Raw genomic sequence first — 23,250 nt, 5'->3', positions numbered from 1 at the left:
AGGATGCTGCCTGGACTGGATGGCTTGCCTTATAAAGAAAGGTTGAATAAGCTTGGACTTTTCTCTCTGGAGAGAAGGAGCAAGAGAACAGACCTAATCGAGGAATCACCTGATGAAGGAGCGTCGCTCCGAAAGCTAGTGTGCTTCCAATTAAACCTATTGGACTATAACCTGGTGTTGTGAGTTTTAACTAAGATAATAAGAGGAATAGATAGGGCCAATAGCAAGAGACCTTCCCCCAGGGCAGGATTGATGGCCACGAGGGGTCATAGTTTTAAGATATTAGGAGAAAAGTATGGAGGGGACTTCAGAGTAAGGTTCTTTATGCAGAGAGTTGTGAATGCATGGAGTGCATTGCCAGCGTTGGTGGTGGAAGCAGAGTCATTAGGGACATTTAAGCGGCTGCTGGACATGCACATGGATAGCAGTGAGTTGAGAGATGCGTAAGTTAAGTTATTATATTTTACATTAGGATTAAACCTCGGCATAATATCCGTGGGCCAAAGGGCCTGTTCTGTGCTGTACTTTTCTATGTTCTAAGTTCTAAATTCTGACTGTTCTCTCTTGCTAATAGTCTGAGGTTAATAATCTAAACATTGATTCCTCATTTAACAAAAATGGTCTTTGCCATTAACACACCCAAAACCCTTCATAATTTAAAAACTTCACATTTAAATCTCTTTGACCTTTAAGTAAAAGGTTGCCTTCGTTATTGAAAGGCAAATGTTCACGACTCCCCCAAGTGAAGAATGATTGATTGTTTTCTTCAGCAGTCTCTTCATCCCTGGAATAAATAAAGGATGGCTGATGGGTAAGCTTAGAATCTTGGGTTCGTTTCTTTTGTTGCAACAAATTTGCAAGATTGATTTGTTGTGTGTTAGTATGTGATTCTTGTGATTTCCTGCACCAGCCACCTTTAAATTTACTGAAGACACTTGCACTTCTGCATTTAATTACATGCAGTTCTGTACTGTGAGCTTGTGCAGTTTAGATTGGCTATAAACTAGATTCATTTAATGTAGAGAGTTCTATTAGTTTGGGTGAGAGAGGTCATGGTAATTTGTTTCTATCCCATCAATAAATATGTGTACACCAACCCTTTTGTTAAGAGAATGGTATTCTTGTTTGACTTGAATAGCCACAATGCTCCTCTAGACAGCAAAGTTGTGAAATATTTTTCACAGAACTACAGTTCTCCAGTGAGTCAGTTCTCTGCAATTACAATTTTAAACCAGACTCCCACTGTGTGGTGAAAAACCTAGTTCTGCAAAATATATTTCACATTTTTGTGTTTGGCCTAGAGAAGCAATGTAACTGTTCAAATCAAACAAGAATACCATTCTCTTAACAAAGCAGCAATGTACAAGTGCTTGTTGATGGTGTAAAAACAATTTTACCACTTTTTCCCAACTGGTATAAAAATATATACAATTTAAACTCTAGATCCTGGCAAAAGGCGATCATCCTAATCATGCTACTTAATCAGTTCATTACTTTTGTAAAACAAGCTCTTGAAAATTGCAAGTATGAATCATAGAATCCTTATAGTGTGGAAACAGGCCCTTTGGCCCAACAGGTCCACGCCGACTCAGAGTAACTGATTCAGACCATTTCCCTATCCCATATTTACCCCTGACCAATGCATCTAACCTACACATCCCTGAACATTGGGCAATTTAGCATGGCCAATTCACCGAACCTGCACATCTTTGGATTGTGGGAGGAAACCAAGTTCTGAGGAATCTCACATGCACATGGGGAGAATGTGCAGACTCCATACAGACAGTCGCCCGAGGCTGAAATCGAACCCGGGTCCCTGATGCTATGAGGTAGCAGTGCTAACCACTGAGCCACCGTGCTGCCCCAATGTCTAATCTAGGTGGGTTACTAATAGGGCATTCACTAGCCATTTTGCTAATCATGGGTGGAATCCTGTTGAGACTTTGGGGTCTTACCTGGCAGCTGGAGAGCTGGTATGAAACCTACTTTACCCCTTTTTGGGAAGGCCCACTGAACCACAAGCCATTTAGGCAATGGAGGGGTCAGTGGTGGACTTTCTGTTAGTATCAAGGATCCAGGATTGAAGTCTCACCTAGTGAGAGCTGGCAGTCAGTCGGAGGCTAGCAGCTCATGCTCATCATCATCACTGGGGAAGCTGTGGCATCTTTGAGGAGAAAGTGAGGTCTGCAGATGCTGGAGATCAGAGCTGAAAATTTGTTGCTGGAAAAGCGCAGCAGGTCAGGCAGCATCCAGGGAACAGGAGAATCGACGTTTCGGGCATAAGCCCGATTCCTGAAGAAGGGCTTATGCCCGAAACGTCGATTCTCCTGTTCCCTGGATGCTGCCTGACCTGCTGCGCTTTTCCAGCAACACATTTTCAGCTCAAGCTGTGGCATCTGTCAATGGACAGACACCAGAGTCCCAGGATAACCCAGTGGCCCTAAGTCATGAACAAGGGAGAGATGTTCATAGAGTGGGTGGGGGGGTGGTGTGGGCGTTGGCAGCAAGGACTCCCCTTGACAAGGCACTACTTTCCTTTTAAATGCTTCCCCACCAACTGATGGAGGTAATACACTGGCCACACAGTTTAGCAGCCATGCATGTTGCATGGCAATGAGCCTTCCTGTCACAGGGTTCATCCCAGCGGTGATAGAATAAAACTGTTTACTCTTACAGGAGGTTTTACAATGGACCTTCCCACTTAATTCTGCTAGAGTGGAAAGGCCTGGTGTTCATGTTATGCCTCATTTGTGCTTTACTCAAAACCATTCCTACCTCCCAGCTCACCACCATAGAGAGTTGAAGAGTCTGCATTGTATTTTAGATATAGATTTCTTGTACAAGTAAATGTCAGTTCTAAAAGTAAATTTGAACAAGTGTGATTGTGAAATAAAAGGTTTCGTCATGCTATGTCAGTGACTGCAAGTAGAAGCTTATCATTCCTATGATAGTCTGATGAAAGTTCATTCATAGCTGGAAACCAAGGTCACATTGACAAGCCATAAAAACTGCTGTGCTTTCAGTATACCATAGATGTGCTAAATGTTGTCCAAGCATTTTATTTGGCACTTCGAGAGTTCAGGGATTTCTACCTGACCTGGAGTAATGGGTATCAGACAACAGGTAGACATACTGCAGGAGGAATCAAAGAGTATCAGGAAAGCTTGCACACAACTTATTTAGAGGTCTGTTTTAACTTCGCACTCTCATTTCTGCCCAATGTTTCTCATTTCTGCCCACCCTGTAGTTCAGTGCTATTGCAACCTGCTTGGTTGTTCAGTTATAATAAATGCATATCGATGCCTTACCCTAAGGGGTAGTGGGTGGACAAACATCAAGAAACTTCTGATGTTTTATCACTATCCAAAGTACCCTAGATAACTAAGGATATGGATGGGAAGGTAAGGAAGAAAAAGGTGTGTAATTCATATTGTGATAGGAATTGCGATATGAATCAGGAATAGTATCGCAAATGCAGGAGAGAGGTTAAGGTTGAAGTAAGGAAGGTTAAGCATGAGAAAAGGATAGCAGGATGTCCAACAACAAATGGTAAAATGTTCTTGAAATATATTAATAGAGTAAACAATAAATTAGTGAAGAATAGAGTGTGGTCCATAGGGAATGAGCAGGGTAAGCCGCTTACTGAAGCGAAGAATATGGCCGAGATACTAAATGAGTACTTTACTTCTAACTTGACCAAATTAGGAAATGGTGACAATGGCCCATTTGAAAATATGGTTGTTGAGCGTGTGATAGATAAAGAAGAGGTATTAAAAAGGCTCGCAGCAGTCCAGGTTAAAAAAAAAGTCACCAGGCCTAAATGGGATGCATCCTAGATTGCTGAGAGAGTTATGGGAGCAAATTGCGGAGGTGTTGACAAATTTCAAATGCTTTCATGGGGGAATTGGAGGATTGCACATGTGACACTGTTTATTAATGAGTTGGCAAAGGATAACCCAGGAAACTACAGACCTGTTAGCTTGACATCAATAGTGGGGAGAGCTGTTGGAGACCATGATACAGGATAAAATAAACATACACTTGGTCTAGAATAAATTTATTCTTGACAACGTCGCTTTATCAAGGTCTCTCAACTTTAAGTTCTTCGACAAGGTACACAGGTAGTGGTTGAGGGTGGTGCTGTGGATGTTGTATGTTTGGATTTTCATAAAGAATTTGATATGTTACCACCATGGCAGATTGGTTAACAAATTAGAAATATTTGGGATTGATGGGTCCTAGGCAGTAACAATTAAAAGTTGGCTAAAAGATTTAGTGGGCGGGTGTTTTACAGACCAGAGACAAGTTGAAAGTGGTGTATATCAGGGATTGGTGTTGCGATCCTTGCTTTTTCTGATTCTGTGTAAAAGATTTGGAGATGGAGCAGACGGATTCCATAGGAGGTGTCCAAAGAGAGCTGGATATATATTTGAAAGTGATGAATTTGGAAGGCTATGGAGAAACTTGTCAATGCTTTACACTGGTGTGTGTGGCAGAATTATAGTCAGTTAATTCACATTATGAAACTGAATTTGGATAAGTAGAATGTGACCTTGAAAGAGGAAAGTATGCACTCCCAAGTTATTCAAACAAAAACTCCTACTGTGTGACTTATTCAGTGTCTTTATTTGGAGGTCCTTAAATGTGATAAATTTCTGTTTGTTAGCTGCAACTGATCAAAAATCAAACCTGTTCTTGATCTCTGGTGCCTGCATATATTTTGAGGCTTTCATTCCTACGATATTTACATACTATGATGAGCATGTGAAGTTACAATATTAACATACATTGCAACAAATAGGTAGAGGTTATGTTACTGCTGTTCAGGAGTATGGCTGGACTCCAAGAATATCTATCTCCTTCCATTCTGGACACTGCATCACAGGTGGGATATGTTAATCTGTGGTTGGGGATTACAGGGCTCTACAGTATAGATTTGCCATTGTTATACTGGGCTAAAATGGTTAAAATATTAAAGCATCTCTGGTAAGATTCCCTTCAATATAATTGATATATGGATATGATCCAATTGAGAGGTTTAAGATGATCCATATAGTTGAAATAATAAAGAATCTCGTTTGCCTGAAGAGGTCAGAGCCTTAAAATTAGAATAAAGCTGTTCAACAGCGATGCCAGATCTTAACACAAAGGCAGTGGAAATCGGGGGCTCTCTATTCCCAAACATTGTTGACACCAACCACTTGAAATGTCAAAGCTGAAATTGATAGGTTTTTATTAGGCAAGGGTATTGAGCATTTCAAAACCAGTAAGGATCTATGGAATTAAGACACCGATCAGCTGTGGTCTAATTGAATTACAGAACAGAATTGCAGTGACTTAACTCCTCCTGTTCCTTTTGAGGTCAACTAAATGTAGAATATTTTAACATGATTTTCCATACAGTTCCTAATTTCATTTGAAACGCTTCCCCACTATGAATAAATTGAATATCTGGAATTTAATCACCAAGCACTGTGGTTACAGTCCATTTGGAGTCTGCATTTTCTCAATTTAGCTATTGTATCTTGCAAGCAATAAAGGTAACACAAAAATATCTATATTTAGTATAGCATTCTTAATTTAGAAATTTAAAGATGGAGAAAATAAATGTTTTCTATATTGCTGTTTTAAGAGCTAGAGGAATTGTCACAGCAGTGATGAAGGTTCTTTATGGAGTGGGGTGCAGAGATTTATGTACAATACAATGAAAAGAGGACTGTTCAAACTAGTGCATCTTATGATATTCAAATGTACAGGTCATCTTAACAGTTATTAATGTCTCAGCCGTTTTAAAAGCTATGGTAATTATTGGATATTTAGTTTTGTTTACTTTGTATTTAAATGTGGGAATGTATTTTGTTTCTTTTCCAGCTGTGGTGGTTGTAGTTGATGAAGGCATTCCCAATACACAGTCAAAACCAGACGAAAATGAGTCAGCATTGCCAATAAATGAGGAAAATGATGTTGAAATAATGCAAGATAATGGTGTGTGTACACTGAATGAACCACTTGCAATTTTGCTTCCTGTAAGCACTCAGCATTTTCAGGTGAATATTTATAGTCAGACTATTTTTCTGTATTTTGTTTTAACATTATGGCATTTGTTGTTATTATTATTATTATTATTGTTTTTATTATTATTGTTGTCATTCGTTAGTTTGCCTTATGAAGGAGAAAGTTGTCTCCAAATAAAGAAACAGTAGGAATTGTTGGTGACTGTAAATGTATCTTACCCTTCATATTAAGGCGTGAATTGTCACAGTTTTGCGTCTCTAATCCTTTATTGTTTCAGTATGTCAAATGTTTTGAGTGTTGACATAATTGTGTGATTTCAGTGGAAAATGTGATTGCAATATCTGACATAACCTAGACTCTGAATTGATTCAAATTAGAAGGTGTTTCAGTTATTTATTTTATATTGTGCACTTTACCCAGGAGCCACTTGCGTTGTCTCCTCCAAATCGACTAATCTCTCTTGTTTTGGCATTGCTTCAGTTTGAATTTGAGTTTTTTTTATGCCAAGTCGCATTCAAATTAGAAGCTGGAGATGCTACAATATCAATAACTGTGCATGATTCCCTTCCTAGCTGTAGGCATTTGTCTGTACTTATTAGTTAGTGGACAGATATTAGTTCTACCCTTGAATTTCTCTTGATGTTGGCCAGTGATTAATTTTACTGTTTTCTGGATACTTGCAACACTAGCAAAGCCTCATTCCATTTAAATGTCATCTTATCATTAAATGATATTGATGGGCATTTGGTGTGAATCACTGCAACCTTCTGATTGTGCTTTCATCCAGATGAATAGCAACAAACTCCCAGTGACTTCACCTCAAAAGTATGCTTGAAACAACGGTTTACTGACTGCTCAAACCAAGTGATATATGTCATATTTTACATTTTACTGCATCGCTTGAGGTTTACAGGCACTTGTCTGATCTATTTTCCTACTTTCTCAATATTTCTCCACTGGATTCAAAATAATGTTAATGTAATATTAAAATGAAACTTTTTGTGATGGGACTTTGGGAATCAATACATGTAAAATTGAGGAAAACAAAACTCTCATGTGGTACCTCCTTTTTAGGATGTGACACATACCTTTTTAAAGAAAATATTTTTTCACTGAGAAGGAAGCAAATGATAGTTAAATTAAATGCTTACCTTTGGCCGTTCTCTTATTTTAAATTGTAATTCATTTATATGAATGTTAAACAAACTGTGTTGTGAATTTTTTTTGTATTTGTTCTGATATACATGACAGGTGTTTGAATATATGTGCTTAAATAGAGGATATGTGAAATGTTTTCTGATTCAAACCTCCTGTCTTCTGATTGCAGGATGTTGATGGTGAATTTGAAGTGCTGCCCTCAAGTAAGGAACCTTGGACTGAAAATTCTACAGAGCCAGTACAGCATGAATCAGCTGTAATTATCGAAGGGCATAACTCCGAGCTTGCAGAGCAGTCCTATAGAACTGTAAAAACTGAGAGTCATGCTGAGCATGACATTGTTGAGCTTGAAGACCACTATGATAATCCAGAAAACTTAACCTTAATGTTGGAAAATAATAATGGGGATGACCCTGTTGAACTGTTGACATCCACTAAGGAAAATCAACAGCCTCCTTCAGTTGAGAATGAAAAGGCAATTGCATTTGAATCCACAGAAACTAAACTTGGTGAACGCAATAAAGATGCTCCAGAAGTTAATGTATTTGAAAGTGAAGAACAGTCATATATAAAACACAACTCTTTGGTTCTTCAAGAACCATTGGAAGATCAACGTAACTTGGCTGAAGCATTGCCCTATGTGACTGAACCAATTAAAGTGGCCAAACCAGAGAATTCCATAGAAGTTCTTAAAGTGGATCAGTCAAAGGTAGAATTGTCTGAACTGATTTTGCCTGTTCAGGTAGATGCGCCAGTAATAACTGAGAGGAGTGAGTCGTGTAAAAGCAAGACAATAAAGAAAACACAAGCAGATGAGACTGGCAAAGTTATCCAGACTAAGCAAATGGCAACACCTAAAAATTCCTTGAAAGGAAAAGGTAATAAGATGACCGAAGGCAGTGTTGCAGATAGTGAGGAGCTTGTGTTCGTGGAAATACAGGAAGTTAAACCCAAAGTTGAAATAACTGCAACACCAAGGAGGAGTACAAGGAAAACTACCACTGGTGTAGTTGAGATCCTGAAAAGTAACTTTGCTGATCCAAAGGATGTGCCAACTGATCAAAAGTCTGACACTGTCCATCCTACCTCAAGATCATCCAGGGAAACTAACAGTCATAAAAAAAATGTCATAGAAAGTAGTCTGCTTGTCACCAAAACACCGCGCTCACATCTCACTGAAACTGTGCCAGTTTTGAGATCCACAAGAAGTAGTGTTGCTGTTAAAGCCGATGCAGAACCCATCTTGCATGACCCTTTAAAAACACCGCTAAGTCAGCAAACTGATGCTCCTACTACTCGTCCTTCAATGAGAAAGAAAAGTAGGAAACTTTCTGAAGTTCATGCCGTACAAAATGACCCACTTTCAACATTGGAGATTAATGAACAAGTGCCTGTGCCACCAACACCCAGCAGACTTACAAGAAGTAGGGCCAAAGATGCCCATTTTATGGCACTAGAAAACATTGCTGAACTGACTTCAAATGTTGAGATAACCCTGCCTGCTAATTCACAGACAAAGAGGAGGGAGACTGTTACAAGCAAAGAAACAAAGTTTGTTGTTAAAGATGATATTGGGGATGATAGGCAAGAGGAGCAGCTTACAGTAACTTTTACCCACAAACCAACTAGAAGGAGACCTGGTAAAAGCTCGGATTCACGGACAATAATTTTAGCAGAAGAAGATTCTTACACTTTCTCTCCTCCTCTTACAAGATCATCAAAAAAGTCTAAAGGTAATTTTGGCTAAGGCTTTTAACCATGTTTGTTCACATGTCTTTTAAACGTTTTCTTAATGTGTGCGCTAAGCTATTTGGATCAGGCTATTTTGTTTTAGTTGACTAAGTAGACAGTATAGCCCAAAATTGAAATGAAAGCTATAATTCTACTTTACACTACTTTCACAAATCTAGAATGTTTTATTGTTTGCCTGAAACGTTAAAGTGTAACATTTGTTATGCCTTTTATTTCTGCTATAAAGCATTCTCCATTTCAAAAACAAATAGCTAAACCCAGCTGGATGAGGACGGTGGAAAGAACTGCTGGAAGTAAAACAATAATTCTTACTATTTCAATATGTCGTGTTTGAGTAACTGCTAAATGCATCACTGCTGAGTTTTTTGAAAAGTGAATTTGCAATAATTATGTTTTCTCTTTTTATACCAATTTTTAACCCTTTTGAAGGCATTTACTATAAACTTGGTAATAGTTTTCTTATCTGTGACCATGCTTACTTGAATAAAATACACAAGTGGCTGTACTTTGTGCAAGAGCACAGATGATAAGCAAAACTGGAAAATAAAACTTTCTTATTATTCACTGCACTTCCATTTGTTCTTCCACATGAGTGAGCACCTGTTAACCTGGTTAAAACTAATGAGATCTGCTACCTATTCATCCCTACTTCCCATTACTGATTTCTACTTCACACTCCTGCTGCTGAGAACAAAATTTGTGGAATTTTAGCACAGGTGTTTTTGGTCACAGTACTGTAGAATCCAATGATACCGTCATCTAAGAGTGGATCACTAGTATCAGACCTGAGACTATCTCTGTGAACATAGCACAGTAAAACTGCTTTCGCATATATCTCTGCACTTTGGAAAGATTAGGGCAGCAGTGAAAGGGACACCACCACCTGCAAGCTTTACTGCCTCAAAACTCTGGAACTCCCTGTGATCACTGTGTTCATTTCCCCCAAGGACTGCAGCAGTTCAGGGCGGCAGCTCAACACCACCAGCTTCAGGGCAGTTAGGGATAAGCACTAAAAGCTGTACTGTCCAGTAAAGTTGTCAGTCCATGAAATGATTGAGCATTAACAAAAATAAAGTGTACACTGTCAACTTGATGCAGAATTTCACTTTTGTAACTTTTTGATGCAACAGAAAATAATCTGGAGTACTTTTTACATTTTATGCTGCTTACTCTGCTTGGCATTCAAGTAGATTTGCCTATTTTTAGATGTGCCTGCTGCCCCTAACACACTGTCTTCTTTGAGCCAGGGTTCATCCCTAACTAGGTGGTAATGTTAGAGTAGGATATATGCCAGTTTGTGAAGTTAGATTGTGGTTGAACAAAATTCTGCAGCATTTGTCTCCTGGAATTCCCTGTCTAGTTCTTATCAAAATTTATCGATTCAGTACAGTGGTCATGCCACAATATAATGAATGTTTTCCTCTGCTGAAGGCAGGACCATGTGGTGAACACTCCTACCAATACTGTCATGGACAGCTGCATCTCCTACAGGCCGATTGCTGAAGACAAAGGTTGATTCTTCTGGTACTAGGTCCGTGGCCCACATAAATGGCTTGATCATTTATCATCTGAATCTTGCATTACTTTTGAATATCTGCATCAGGCTATTTTTTTTCCCTCAGCAGAATTTGGTTTTAATCACTTCAGTTTTTCTTGTATAACTTTAAGTTCCAAAGAACTGGAATTATTCTTGTCATTCATCACTAATTTCCTGGATACATTTTTTGAGTCAGTTGAATTATACTTTGATTTAGTTAATTCCAGCCATTGATCCTTTCCAATGACCACTATGAATGTCACATGTAATTACAGTGTTTGCCTCTGTGTTCATATTGTACAATTGTTAGTTTTAAGAATTTCTATACCAATTGAAGCAAATGGTGTGAAATCATAGTGGAGTATCTTAATTACAATGACATTTATATTTCAAAGTGCCTAGCTGACTCTTGTTTGTAGCATTGGATTTCTGGGTTTTGTATTCCCCTTGTCTGTGTGTTTATAGGAGTATTCTTTGTGTGCATACGTAAGGTAAGGCTTGTAATAGCCATCACTCTCATCATGAACCATTGTGTCAAGTGTAGCACATGTTCAAAATGGAATAAAATCATTTAGTCCCAAAAGTGTGCCTTGGTATCATCTTTAGGATATCACTTCAATAAGTCAATCAATAAGTTCCTCATAGTAGACTGATTAGCAAGATGAGGTCACATAGAATACAGGGAGAACTAGCCATTTGGATACACAACTGGTGTGAAGACAGGTAGCGGAGGGTTGCTTTTCAGAATGAAGACCTGTGACCACAAGGATCGCTGCTGGGTCCACTGATTTTCATCATTTATATAAATGATTTGGAGATGTGAACAGCGAAGAAGATTACCTCAGAGTACAACAGGATCTTAATCAGATAGGCCGAGGAGTGGCAGATAGAGTTTAATTAAGATATATGCGAGGTGCTGCATATTGGAAAGGCAAATCAGGGCATGACCAATGCACTTAATAGTAAGGTCCTGGGAAATGTTGCTGAACAAAGAGACCTTAGAGTGCGGGTTCATTGTTCCTTGAAAGTGGAGTTGCAGGTAGATAAGATAGTGAAGAAGGCATATGGTATGCTTGCCTTTAGTGGTCAGTGCATTGAGTATGGGAGTTGGCAGGTCATGTTACAGCAGTACAGAATGGGACATTGGTTAGATTACTTTTGGAGAGTTGCATGCAGTTCTGATTTCCCTCCTATAGGAAAGATGTTGTGAAACTTGAAAGGGTTCAGAAAAGATTTACAAGGATGTTGCCAGGGCTGGAGATTTGAGCTATAGGGAGAGGCTGAATAGACTATTTTCCCTGGAGTGTCGGAGGTGAAAGGTGACCTTAAAAAGGCTCATAAAATCATGAGGAGCATGATTGTGTAATTTAGACGAGGCCTTTCCCCTTAGATGGGGAAGGGCGTACATTTTTAAAGTGAGAAGGGGAAAGTTATAAAAAGGAACCGGAGGGGCAACTTTTTCATACAGACAGTGGTGTTTGTACAGAATGAGTTACCAGAGGAAGTGGTAGAGGCTGGTACAGTGACAACATTGAAAAGGCATCTGGATGGGTATATGAATAGTAAGGGTTCAGAGGGATATGGACCAAATGATGGCAAATAGAACTAGATTTATTTAGGATATCTGGTCTGCATGGACGAGTTGGATCAAAGGGTCTGTTTCCGTGCTGTACATCTGTGACACTATGATTCACTATGTATCATTGGTGTCACCAACAATCCTGTTGATACTGACTGAGATTTTCAAATTGGTACTCCGATTTTAATTAGGTACTCATGCAAACAAGATCTGTGTCGACTGCTCTTTACAATGACATGGGTTCTTAAACACCCTTAACATCCTGAAGGTTATTCATAGTATTAACAAATAAACCAAGACAAGGTGGAATTTCAGGATAGTTTGGTCAAGACAGCAGGTTTCAGGGTCGCACTTAAATCTGAATTACAGAGATTTAGAGAGAGAATTTAGAGCCTTCAAACTGATGGCATGGCTTCTAATGTTGGAGTAATTAAAACTGGGAATACACAAAGCCAGAAATAGAGGAGAGCAGTTATCTTATGAAGTTTGGGGTGGAATAGGAGGTTAGGGGTGTTGTAGGTTTGAAATTTTTAATTTAAAATGCTGGGTCCAGTGGCCTGTGAAAGTCAGTGAAGACTATGCTGGTAGGTGTTCATTGTTTGTTACAGGACAGGTTGCAAATTGAAGTTTAAAGAAAGTATTTAATAGTGAATAAGCAAAGCACTCTTTCATGGACATTAAGGAACACAGGGTTGTTTTACAAGTATTTTGCCTATGTTGATAAAAGTTAATGGTGTACCATGAGTGGACTATATGGAGGAAATAATGGCTGTACATTTAAGAATTGAAAAAACTAATTTTTAATTTAATCAGACTTAACAATTGACAGCAGATCAAAGGGGATTCATTGTGAAACAATAGCAGAGGTATTGACTGTATTTACTTTCTCTTTGAAACTGACATTGTCCTAAAGAACTGGCAGGTAACCTTAATGTCAGTAATGAGGACAAGTGTACAAATGACCATTTTGATCCACCTGCTCCCCATCAGAATCTAATTATATTCCAAAATGTTGTGCTCTCCTACTAACTTTCAAATCAGTGACATCAAACTTTCACTACTTAAGCCCTCGCTTTTGAAAATTCAGTTCCTTCTTTGTCTTCTATGATTCAGTTGGAAGTTAATACTTCAATATTTTCTTTGTAACGATGGCAGCCATTTGTCTAGTATTTTAGTGAATACTTGTACAGTGTTGATTATATTATTTCAGAGCTGTACATTCTTTCTGAAATAGAGTATCCAGCAACTGATGCATGATCAGTGTTAAACAACAGATTTAAGAATCATTAGAATTTTACAGTACATAAGGAGGCCATTCTGTACTACCTCCCAAAAGAGCTACCTCGCTAGTCCCATTCTCCAGCCCTTTCTCCGTAACACACACTCATTTCATTAATTTCAAATATATATTGAGCTCTCTTTTGAGAACCATGGAATCTGCCTTCTTCACATTCTCAAGTAGTGTATTCCAAATCCTAGCAGCACTAAGTAAAGAAGCTCCTCTTCACCTCACACCTAGCTCTCTGACAGTCTTGAAATTTTGACCCCTAGTTACTGCCATACCATCTAGTGGAAGCAGAATATCCTTCTTTCCTCTGTCAAAATTGTCCATAATTTTGAACACCTCAATATGGCCACCTCTTCTAATCTTCTCTGCTCCAAGGAGAATCCATCTAATTGCTCTAATTTTTCCTTCTATCTAAATTCCCTCTTTCCTGGTATCATTCTAGTAAATCTCCTTGTGCTCTCTCCTGGGCTTTAACATCCTTCGTTAAGTTGCCCAGAACTGAACGCAGTACTCCAAATGTGGCTTGACCAACAATTTGTAAATGTGTAATATCACTTCCTTGCCTTTATGCTCTCTGCCTCCTTTTAAAGTTCCAAGGATACTATAAGTTTCCTTAACTATTTCAACTTGCCTTTAGAGAATTGTGCACTTGAACCCTGACGTTAGCTGCTCTTGTGCTGTCTTCAAATTTGTACCATTTGAGCCTATATTTTCTTTGCTGCTTTTACCTTACCTTTCTCTACAATGAAATTCATCTGCACATTTGGCCAACTTGACAATGTCCCTCTGGAATTGCTCCGCATCGCTCTCATAATTCACTATTCTCCCTAGCTTAATATCAGCTGCAAATTTGGAGATTTCGTCCTAAACACCCTTCTGCAAATTTTTTAAGTAAACTAGAAAAAGCCAAGGACCAAGTGCTGATCCCTGAGGAACACCACTTTCAACTTGTCTCAGTCTGAGAAATGCCAATCTATCATCCACCTGCTCCCCATCAGATTCTAATTATATTCCACTGTTTCCTATCTATTAACCGATTTCTAATCCATTCTACCTAGAATCCATCATTCCAAAATATTTCTAATTTGATTCGGAGATGCCGGTGTTGGACTGGGGTGTACAAAGTTAAAAATCACACAACACCAGGTTATAGTCCAACAGGTTTAATTGGAAGCACACTAGCTTTCGGAGCGACGCTCCTTCATCAGGTGATTGTGGAGGGCTCGATCGTAACACAGAATATATTCGGGATCTTTCCTGCTTGCCTGCTATACAAATTTTTGCTATATATTCTATGTTACGATCGAGCCCTCCACTATCACCTGATGAAGGAGCGTCGCTCCGAAAGCTAGTGTGTTTCCAATTAAACCTGTTGGACTATAACCTGGTGTTGTGTGATTTTTAAATTTCTAATTTGCTTACCAACCTGCCATATGGCACTGTTATCAGATTCTTTCTGAAAGTCCACATCTGTCAACGGCCACAGCACTGTCCTCAGCCACTGCCTGTGTCACCTTGTCAAAGATCTCAGTTAAATCTGAGAGGCATGTTGGTCTTAGCTTATTTTTCTCAAAGTATATATTTATCTTATCCCATATTATGGTCTGCATCAATATTCTCACTATTGATGTCAGTCTAACAGGTCTGTCATCCCTGGGTTATCCTTTGCCCCTTTATTAAACAACAGTGTCATATTTGCAATCCTCTAGTCCCTGGGGACTAATCCTGTGTTCAGAGGCCTGGAAATTTCTGTTGACTGTTCTGCAATTTTCTCCCTTGCCTCTCTCAGCTATCTGGGATGCCTCCCATCTGGGCCTAGTGACTTCTGTATCTGGAGTGCTGTCAACCTTTTCAGCATCTCTTCTTTATCTATCACTATATGGTCATTTGCTTTCAACTAGGCCATTGTCACTATCTTCCTTTTTGTTAATGTCAGAAGCAAAACATTCATTAAATACCTCGACCATATTTTGTGATTATTCCTACTCTCTTTATCTGTTACTTCATGTATCATGTGTTTCAATATTTGTTACTAACGTATTGACACTTCAAGCTATTGATTCAGCTCCTCATCTATCACCTTAAACATTCATATGCAGCAGTGTGAATGTACTATAGACACATTGGCCACAAGGCGCATGCTGCAACTAGCTATGGGTTCTTTGGCAGAAGCTTTCTACCATCTAGAAAGATGAGCACAGTAGGCACAAGTGAACACAGCAACAGCATGTATTTATGTACCATTTTTATAATAATAAGGCCCTGCTTTACTTCACAGGAGTGTCATAAAGCAAAACTTAAAACACTGTAACACAGTGATACTGGGGCAGATGACCAAAGACTTGATTATTCTGGTTCTCTTCCAAATTACACACCATCTTGAAATAGATTATCAGAAGGTCAGTGTAAGACCATATGAAATAAGAGTAGGCCATTCAGCATCTGAAGCCTGCTCTGTTATTCATAAGACCATGCCTGATTCAACATTCTTCATGTCTACTTTCCTGCATTTTCCCTGTAAAACTTGATTTTTCTATCGATCATGATTGATCTCAACCTTAAATAGACAGAAGGACTCTGCTCCCCAGCTCTCTGTGAGTTCTGAAGACACTCAAACCTCTGAGAAGAAATTCCTCCTCAATGTAGTCTCAAATTAGTGCCATTTAACTCTTGAGACTTTGCACTTGGTCCCAAACGCAATCATTACAGGACATCCTTTCAGCGATTACCCTGTCACGCCCCTTAAGATATACTTCTGAGATAACATCTCGTTCTTCTAAACTCCCGTGAATTGAATCCTAACATGCTCGTAAGGCAATCCTTCCATAGTGGAGTTATTTTGGTGTTTAAATTTTGAACGGACAGGTTAACACTAATCAAGGCATTGCTCTGAGAAATAAACCAAAGAATGGTTATCACCTGTTCATTGATTTGAAGCAGGCACAATGTGTATGTATAATATAGTTTCTAGTCCACAAGTGTGCCACACTGAGCTTTATTGATAATCCTAAATTAGTTGACAGCGTCAGTCTTCTCATTAGGCATAGTTCCATGATTGGACAGTATTTAATAATGTTGGACACTGTTAACAGATTTGCAAGCATTGTATAGTTGGGTATCCGTCAGTACCTTGTGAGCAGCTTGGGGGATATGCCTCTACCAGTCAATTCACTTTGCAACCAATCGATACTTTCTTCTCTTATCGTAAGAGTATTTTCCCTTTACATTTTGGCATTTCTTGTGAATTGTCCTGATGGGTACACAAAACGCTTCAGCAAAATGTGTATTTTATTTTCAACATTCATCAACAGATGATATTAGAGCCTTGGGGAAAAACGGAATCTAGATTCACTTCACAATTATGCAAATAAGAACGTAACACAGGATTTGACAGGGTGAAAACAGAAAGAATGTTAACTGTGATTATTGGGTGGGTATCGAACACAATCTCAAAATAAGGGCAAAACATTTTTGGGGTTAAATGGATATCTTCACGAAGAAGATAGTGAACCTTTGGAATTCACTAACCAAGTGAGTTGTGAAAGGTCTGTCAGTGAGTATATTTGAGACAGAGAACAATAGATTGCTAGATACTAATAACGTCAAGGAATATGGAGACAGAAAATTGGGAAAATGGTGTTAAGGTGAATGATCTGTCATGATCTAGATTGATGGAGCAGGCTGAAGGGGCCTTCTCCTGCCTCCAGGTTTGTATTTAAAATAGCAAGCCAAACTTATCCAAGACCTGTCGCAAAAACAAAACTTTAATCAGTGTTTGAGTAGGTTGCTGACGTCTTCAATTTACTACTAATGGGTGCGTGATTTTTCTATGGCACATTGAAGTTTTTGCATCTGTTGATTACTTTGAATCTTTTAACAAACTGTGTTTAAATATGTTTGGAATTTCACTTCCTGAATATAATGAACTTGTCATTTTTTAATTGACCATTCATTAACAGTTTTTGTTTCCAATTTTATTGTTAATAGTTCAGAAAACAGTGTTACAGGAGTCTTCTGTGCAGCCGCCACCAGAATTTGCTTTTTCTACTCCTCTAACAAGATCCAGAAGGAGGACCAGCAAAGCAGTCTCTCAGATGGTAAAAGAGCAGGTAAACAAATCATCTTTTAGGATCTAGTACAAAGATTGTTTATCTGAAAACTATTATTATACAGGATATGTAAAAATAAGAATATTTCAGTTTAATTCTTGGGGCTAGTGGGTAAAATTTAAATTGAACCTAAATTGTAGATGAGCATTTTAGGGGTTGGAGGGAGGTTGCACAGTCAATAAATGACTGTGGGTTGAATGGCTTTTACTTTCTCCCTCATTCCTGGTTTATGCTCTGACCTCTGTACAACAATTAAGCTTTAGATATTAAATAACCACATTTGTCTTTTATTTATGAACTGTCTTGGTTGATGTCCTAACCATGTTTAGTATTAATAATACCGAAGGTAATTGGCTGTGTAATAATAATTGTGCATTTTGGTAAGCAATGTAATAATTTTGTTGTGAATTTTCATTTGTGTGAATGTCAGGAGTTGGCTGTTTTGGACGATAATGTCCCCAAAGTAAGGGTGGCTAAAACACAGCAAGAGGAGAAAAGTAAAAAACACGAGGAAGAGGAGGAAGAGAAGATGAATACAAGAAGCAGAACTACAAGACTCCGAGTAAGAGGGACTCCAAGGTAACATCTAATTCTTCAAAAATAAACATTGCAAAGTAGCATAAAATGATGCTTTTAATTTACAATTCTGCATTACTGAGGAAGAAGATTGACCTTGATTTTTGTTGATGTGTTGAAAACATGAATGACTTAATGTGAAATTTGTGTGTTTTAACACCATGATTGTTTCTGTTTGGCAGGAAAGCTAAGAAGGCTTCAGGGGTGGCTCCACAAGTGGAACTTGAATTTCTTTCTCCTTTAGCAAGTCCTTTGGAGACACGGTCCAGCAAAAGAGGAGGGAATGATGATGCTGAACCTGTAGAACACAAAATGACACTTCGTTGTAAGAGGAAAAAACTGATCCCTGTGTTCCGAAAGCCTGTCACACGCAGAAAAGTAAACCGACACAAATAGTGAAAAGTTTTACTGTTTTATCGATTTAATACTTGGATGCAGTTTATATATAAGAGTTATACAGTATACAGAACTGAGCGAATTTCTGAAGTTCATCCAATTTTCGGAAAATAATTTATATAAATTATTTTAACATTTCATGAACAAATGGTCTGTAAGGGGAACTGTAGCTCCGTATGGAGTATGTAACTGCTATTTTTGTTTTTAGGCGAATGTTTCTCATCTTAATTTTGTAATGAATCTTACATTTTATTAACGTATATAAAATGATTAAATGTAAATATTTTTGACATTTTAGGGAAGTTATAAATAAAATGTATACTTGGCAGTTTGATATGTTTTTGCATTTTTGTGATGGAACATTTTGCCAATTGGGTAAATGGTACCATATATGCAGTTGTGCATCTCTAAAAAAATTTGTTTTTAACAATCATTTTAGAGACATGATAAGATTGTCAGTAATCTGAGGCTCAGTTCAAAGTGGTGCTTGGCTACCTTGAGCTATCTTATGTCTCAGCTTTCATGAAAAGAGAATAAGTTATAATTGATGTATAGTTCATTTATCCCACATCTCTACTAATGGCATGAAGTCAGTAACTCTTCATCAGGAAATAGCTTTGGTGTAATAAGCCATTTTCTCATTCCATGGATGTTGTCATTTCAAATCTTTGCTCACATTTAATGCAGGCACAAAGTTTCCAGTGGATGAATATTGGCAACAATGCATGTCTATGATTTGGAAAGGGAGAAGAAGCTGACAATTTTATCTGCAATTATTTTTAAAATGTAGGAAATGTTTTTTATTGAAGATATTATTTTTTCCTCTTTCCTATTTTTGTTTACGCTCCTTTACAAGATAGCCAAACATGCATTTGAAGTCTAGCCCAGGTATCACACTGAACCTTGTAACATACTAATTTTATGTCACGTGATGCTGCATCGCGTTATTTACTTTTGTCACAATGCTTGTATCATGTTTTTGGTTTTCATCAAGATATGCTTGGCGTGCTGCTATAAATCATACAACAAAACTGAGAGAGCTCAGCAAATACTGGTAAGTCAGGCAGATTTTAAAAAAAATAAAAAGATTGCCGAAATTTCTTTACAATGGAGTTGTTCTATTCTTTATTTATTGTCATTAGATAGATCTCCTATTTAATAGTTTGCATTTGTCTTAACTGATCTTTTCCGTTTCAATTTTTCCCCCTTATTCGTTCCCTTTTTGTTTATTTATTCATTCATTGGATATGAGCATTACTAGCCAGGTCAACATTTATTGCCCAACTCTAATTGCCCTGAGGACAGTTAAGTGTCAACTGCTTTGCTGTGAATCTAGAGTTATATGTAGGCAAGACCAGGTTAGCATGGCAGTTTCTTTCCCTAAAGGACATTAGTGAACCAGATTTTTTTCTTTTCTCTCTAAACAGTTGACAACGGTTTCATAATCAACATTAGAATCTTAATTCCAGACTTCCACATTCCACCATCTGTCGTGGTGAGTTTCTAACATGTGTTCCCAGACGTTACTCGGGTCTCTGGATCAGTACTCTGGTGATAATGCCACTGAGTCATCACCCCTCTCAAATTTTCCAAATTGTAATTTCACATCAATAACTTCAAATATCTGTTGCTTATAATAAGCAGTTATGCAACTAGAATAGATTATTTAACTACAAGCAGCAACTATTCCAGTATAATAGTATCCCATAGACACATCCTTGGCAAAGGCAAATTCAGTAAAATTGATTCTCACATGCAATTTTGCAGTTCAGGAGGAAAGAACATAAAGAGCAAACTCTGAGAATTCAAGCATTTTGCTATAACAGGGAAAGATGTACAGCAGCTTCCAAACCCCAACAGCTACTCAAAGTTAACCTTGAACCCACTTCTTCATGCTGTTTCTATTTTTCATTTTTTTTTAATTCCAAGGCCTCACAATCTGTTTATTGGCTTGGAACAGGCTGCTCATCACCGCTGACACAGCCTCTTCATTTTTAAAAAAAAGCAGAATAAACTAAATTTCTTAAAGCCACAGTTTTGTCTCAGCTTTCTTCTTCCCCCCCCCCCCCCCCCCCGCCAAAAAAAATGAATCAACATACAAAGATGGCTTTATTTTCAAAAATCCTTTATTCTTCTATCAGTCCATATCAATCTGTTTTTTCTGTCGCTGAAAGCCTCTGTCTTCACAGAGTTGTGACGCTGCGTCTACAATGTTCTCTCAACTTGCCATTTGTATAATTTTCAAATTGAATGACTGCAATCTAAACCATCTGGAATTTTTTGCTTGATTTTTTTCTTTCCCCAAAAGCTATAGGGGTTATCAGTATGTGCAATTGTCTCAGATACATTGCTGGCAACATAAATGTTGCACACCAACACCAGATTTAAGGTCTCTTTCTCAATTGTGGAATATTTCTGTTGATTTATTTTTCCAGAAAATTGATCTATTCTCTTATCAGCTTGCAGGAGTACTTCACCAACACGCATCACTCACATTGAAAGCCATCTTGCATGTCTTTGTGTAGTTAGGTGTTGCTAATACAGGAGCAGTGGTCAATGCAGCTTTTCGGTTCTCAAATTCCTCTGAGACTCTTTTCTATCCAATAAAATTTCCTACACTTCAGGTCAGTCAATGCAGCAACTACACTGCTAAAACTTGGCACGAAATTTCGATCAAAACCACTCAGTCCCAGGAATTGTAATGCTTCCCTCTTCATCGATGGTATGGAAAATTTTCTAATAACTTTTTTGTAAATATATTTATTAGCAAAATTTTTTTAAAATTATTGAAAAATACAATCAATAAGTTATAACTAATATCAGTAAAAAAAAACCCACAAATTACAATACAACTAATATCCTGCCAGGCCCTTCCATCTAGCAAGTGCAAGAGGGCACTAACCAAAAGGGTGCTTGTGAAACGTAGCAACAGCCTCTCTGTATCGGGCTAAGTGAGAAGCGTAGTCTTCTGGATGAAATCCCTAACCTGAAAGAAACGGAAAAGATCTCTCCTGGGCAACCTGTATTTGCGGCTCAGTTGCTCAAAAGACATCATAATCTCCCCTCAAACAAGTCTCCCAAACGAGAGACTCCTCTCCCTGCCCATAGTTTGAATCCTGAGTCTGTCATCCCTGGTCGGAACACTGGCATGCCAATTATAGGTGTAAGTGGCAAAGTCTTGGATGTCAACCTTCACTCTGACTCATCACTCTCCATGCCTTGACTGTACTAATGACAATGGGGTTCTGGCAGTGGTCCATAACTGTCCTCATCCATGAACAACAGATTAATAAAAGGGCACTTTGCTTGGGCGGCCTCAGTATCCAGCCATATTGAGTTTGAATCGTTACTTACCCAATCGCAGACAAAGGACAGCAGGGAACTCAATTGATACCTCCTGATGTCTGGGAAATCAACTCCTCTCCCTCCTTGAGGCAATTGCAATTTAGTTAGTTTGATGAGAGGCTGCCCACTATGCCAGACAAAGGAACCAAACCATCCCATAAGCCTCCGCAACGTTGACCTGGGAAACATTATAGGGAGCAAACGCATGGGATAAAGCAAACTAGGAAGAATGTTCATCTTAATGAGAGGTATTCGGCCCACCCATGAAATTGGAAGAGCCTCCCATCTCTGGAAATTTCGCCTAATATTGTCGCGCAAGTGAGCAAAGTTAGTCTGAAATAACAGATCAAACTTGGGGGTAATAAAAATGCCTAAGTATCGGAACCCTGCCCATGATCACTTAAAAGGGAACCTAGGGCCACCTTCAACTTCTGGCACATCTTTAAGGTTCCCCAAAGGCATAGCCTCCGATTTTGCAAAGTTGATCTTATATCCTGAAATAGTCCCAAATGAATTGATACATTGTATCAAATGGGGTATGGAAGTCACCAGGTTCGATTAAAAACAGAAGGACATCATCCGCATACAGTGTAATCTTGTGTGTCCTTGATCCCACTTCCAGAGCGGTTATGTGGACGTTCTGACCAATGGCCTCTGCCAGTGGCTCTATCACCAACGTAAACAGTGGTGAGAGGGGGCAGCCTTGCCATTTACCCCTACCAATCCTAAAATTCCTAGACTTCACCCCGTTGGTGGTGGCCACGGCAATGGGGGTGGCGATATAAAACCTCTACCTATTGTGAGCACACTCTTATAGAGTCAGAGATCCAAAGCACGGCAACAGACCCTTCGCTCCAACTTGTCCATGCCAACCAGATATCCCAACCATACCTTGTCCTACCTGCCAGCACCCAGCCCATATCCCTTCCAACCCTTCCTATTCATATAGCCATCCAGATGCCATTTAAATGTTGCAATTGTACCAGCCTCCACCACTTCCTCTGGCAGCCCATTCCACACATGCAACACCCTCTGAGTGAAAAAGTTGCCTCTTAGCGAGGTTTGTCACCAAGCCTGCCTCCCAAAGTTGATCGACCAATTCTGATAAATGCTCCAAATGTTCATTCAACGTTTGATTAAAAATCATTAGATCGTCTATGTACGTGACATATTGGTTTGTCTTTGAAATGTGGCTGCACATTCTTAATACTGTCCCAAGCAGCATGATGTTAAACTGGTATGGTTCATTCAGTCTCACAAAAGCTGAAAAGTCCTTTACTCTTCAGATAAAGGTACCTGCCAGTATCCTCCTAAACAGAACTTAGAAATATAAGTTGCTTGGCCTACCTTTTCAATACAGTCTACCAAATGTGGAATAGGATATGAGTCATTCAAAGTTTGTGAGAAGATTTGTAGCTCGGGTGCTCGTTGTTGTGGTTCTGTTCGCCGAGCTGGGAATTTGTGTTGCAGACGTTTCGTCTCCTGTCTCGGTGAC

At 38.7% G+C, this 23,250-nt stretch overlaps 1 protein-coding gene across 4 annotated transcripts in view; it reads left to right on the top strand.

Moving 5' to 3' along the window:
- ahctf1 (AT-hook containing transcription factor 1) overlaps positions 1–19,518 on the top strand; it is a 100,945-nt gene extending 81,427 nt beyond the window's left edge. For all 4 annotated transcript variants that reach the window (XM_043695441.2, XM_043695439.2, XM_087991176.1 and 1 more), the window contains 5 exons: positions 5,872–6,047; positions 7,343–8,906; positions 17,317–17,438; positions 17,869–18,017; positions 18,197–19,518. In XM_043695441.2, coding sequence (XP_043551376.2) covers positions 5,872–6,047; positions 7,343–8,906; positions 17,317–17,438; positions 17,869–18,017; positions 18,197–18,410 — 2,225 coding nt within the window. In that variant the 3' untranslated portion in view covers positions 18,411–19,518. The remainder of the gene's footprint in view (positions 1–5,871; positions 6,048–7,342; positions 8,907–17,316; positions 17,439–17,868; positions 18,018–18,196) is intronic.
- Positions 19,519–23,250: the final 3,732 nt, after the last annotated feature.

This window comes from Chiloscyllium plagiosum, unplaced genomic scaffold (genome assembly GCF_037043375.1).
Source record: "Chiloscyllium plagiosum isolate Xiang-an unplaced genomic scaffold, Cpla_swu_hap1 HiC_scaffold_10, whole genome shotgun sequence".
NCBI lineage: Eukaryota > Metazoa > Chordata > Chondrichthyes > Orectolobiformes > Hemiscylliidae > Chiloscyllium > Chiloscyllium plagiosum.
Note: the sequence above shows the minus strand (reverse complement) of the source record. Positions and strands in the feature narration are given on the sequence as shown.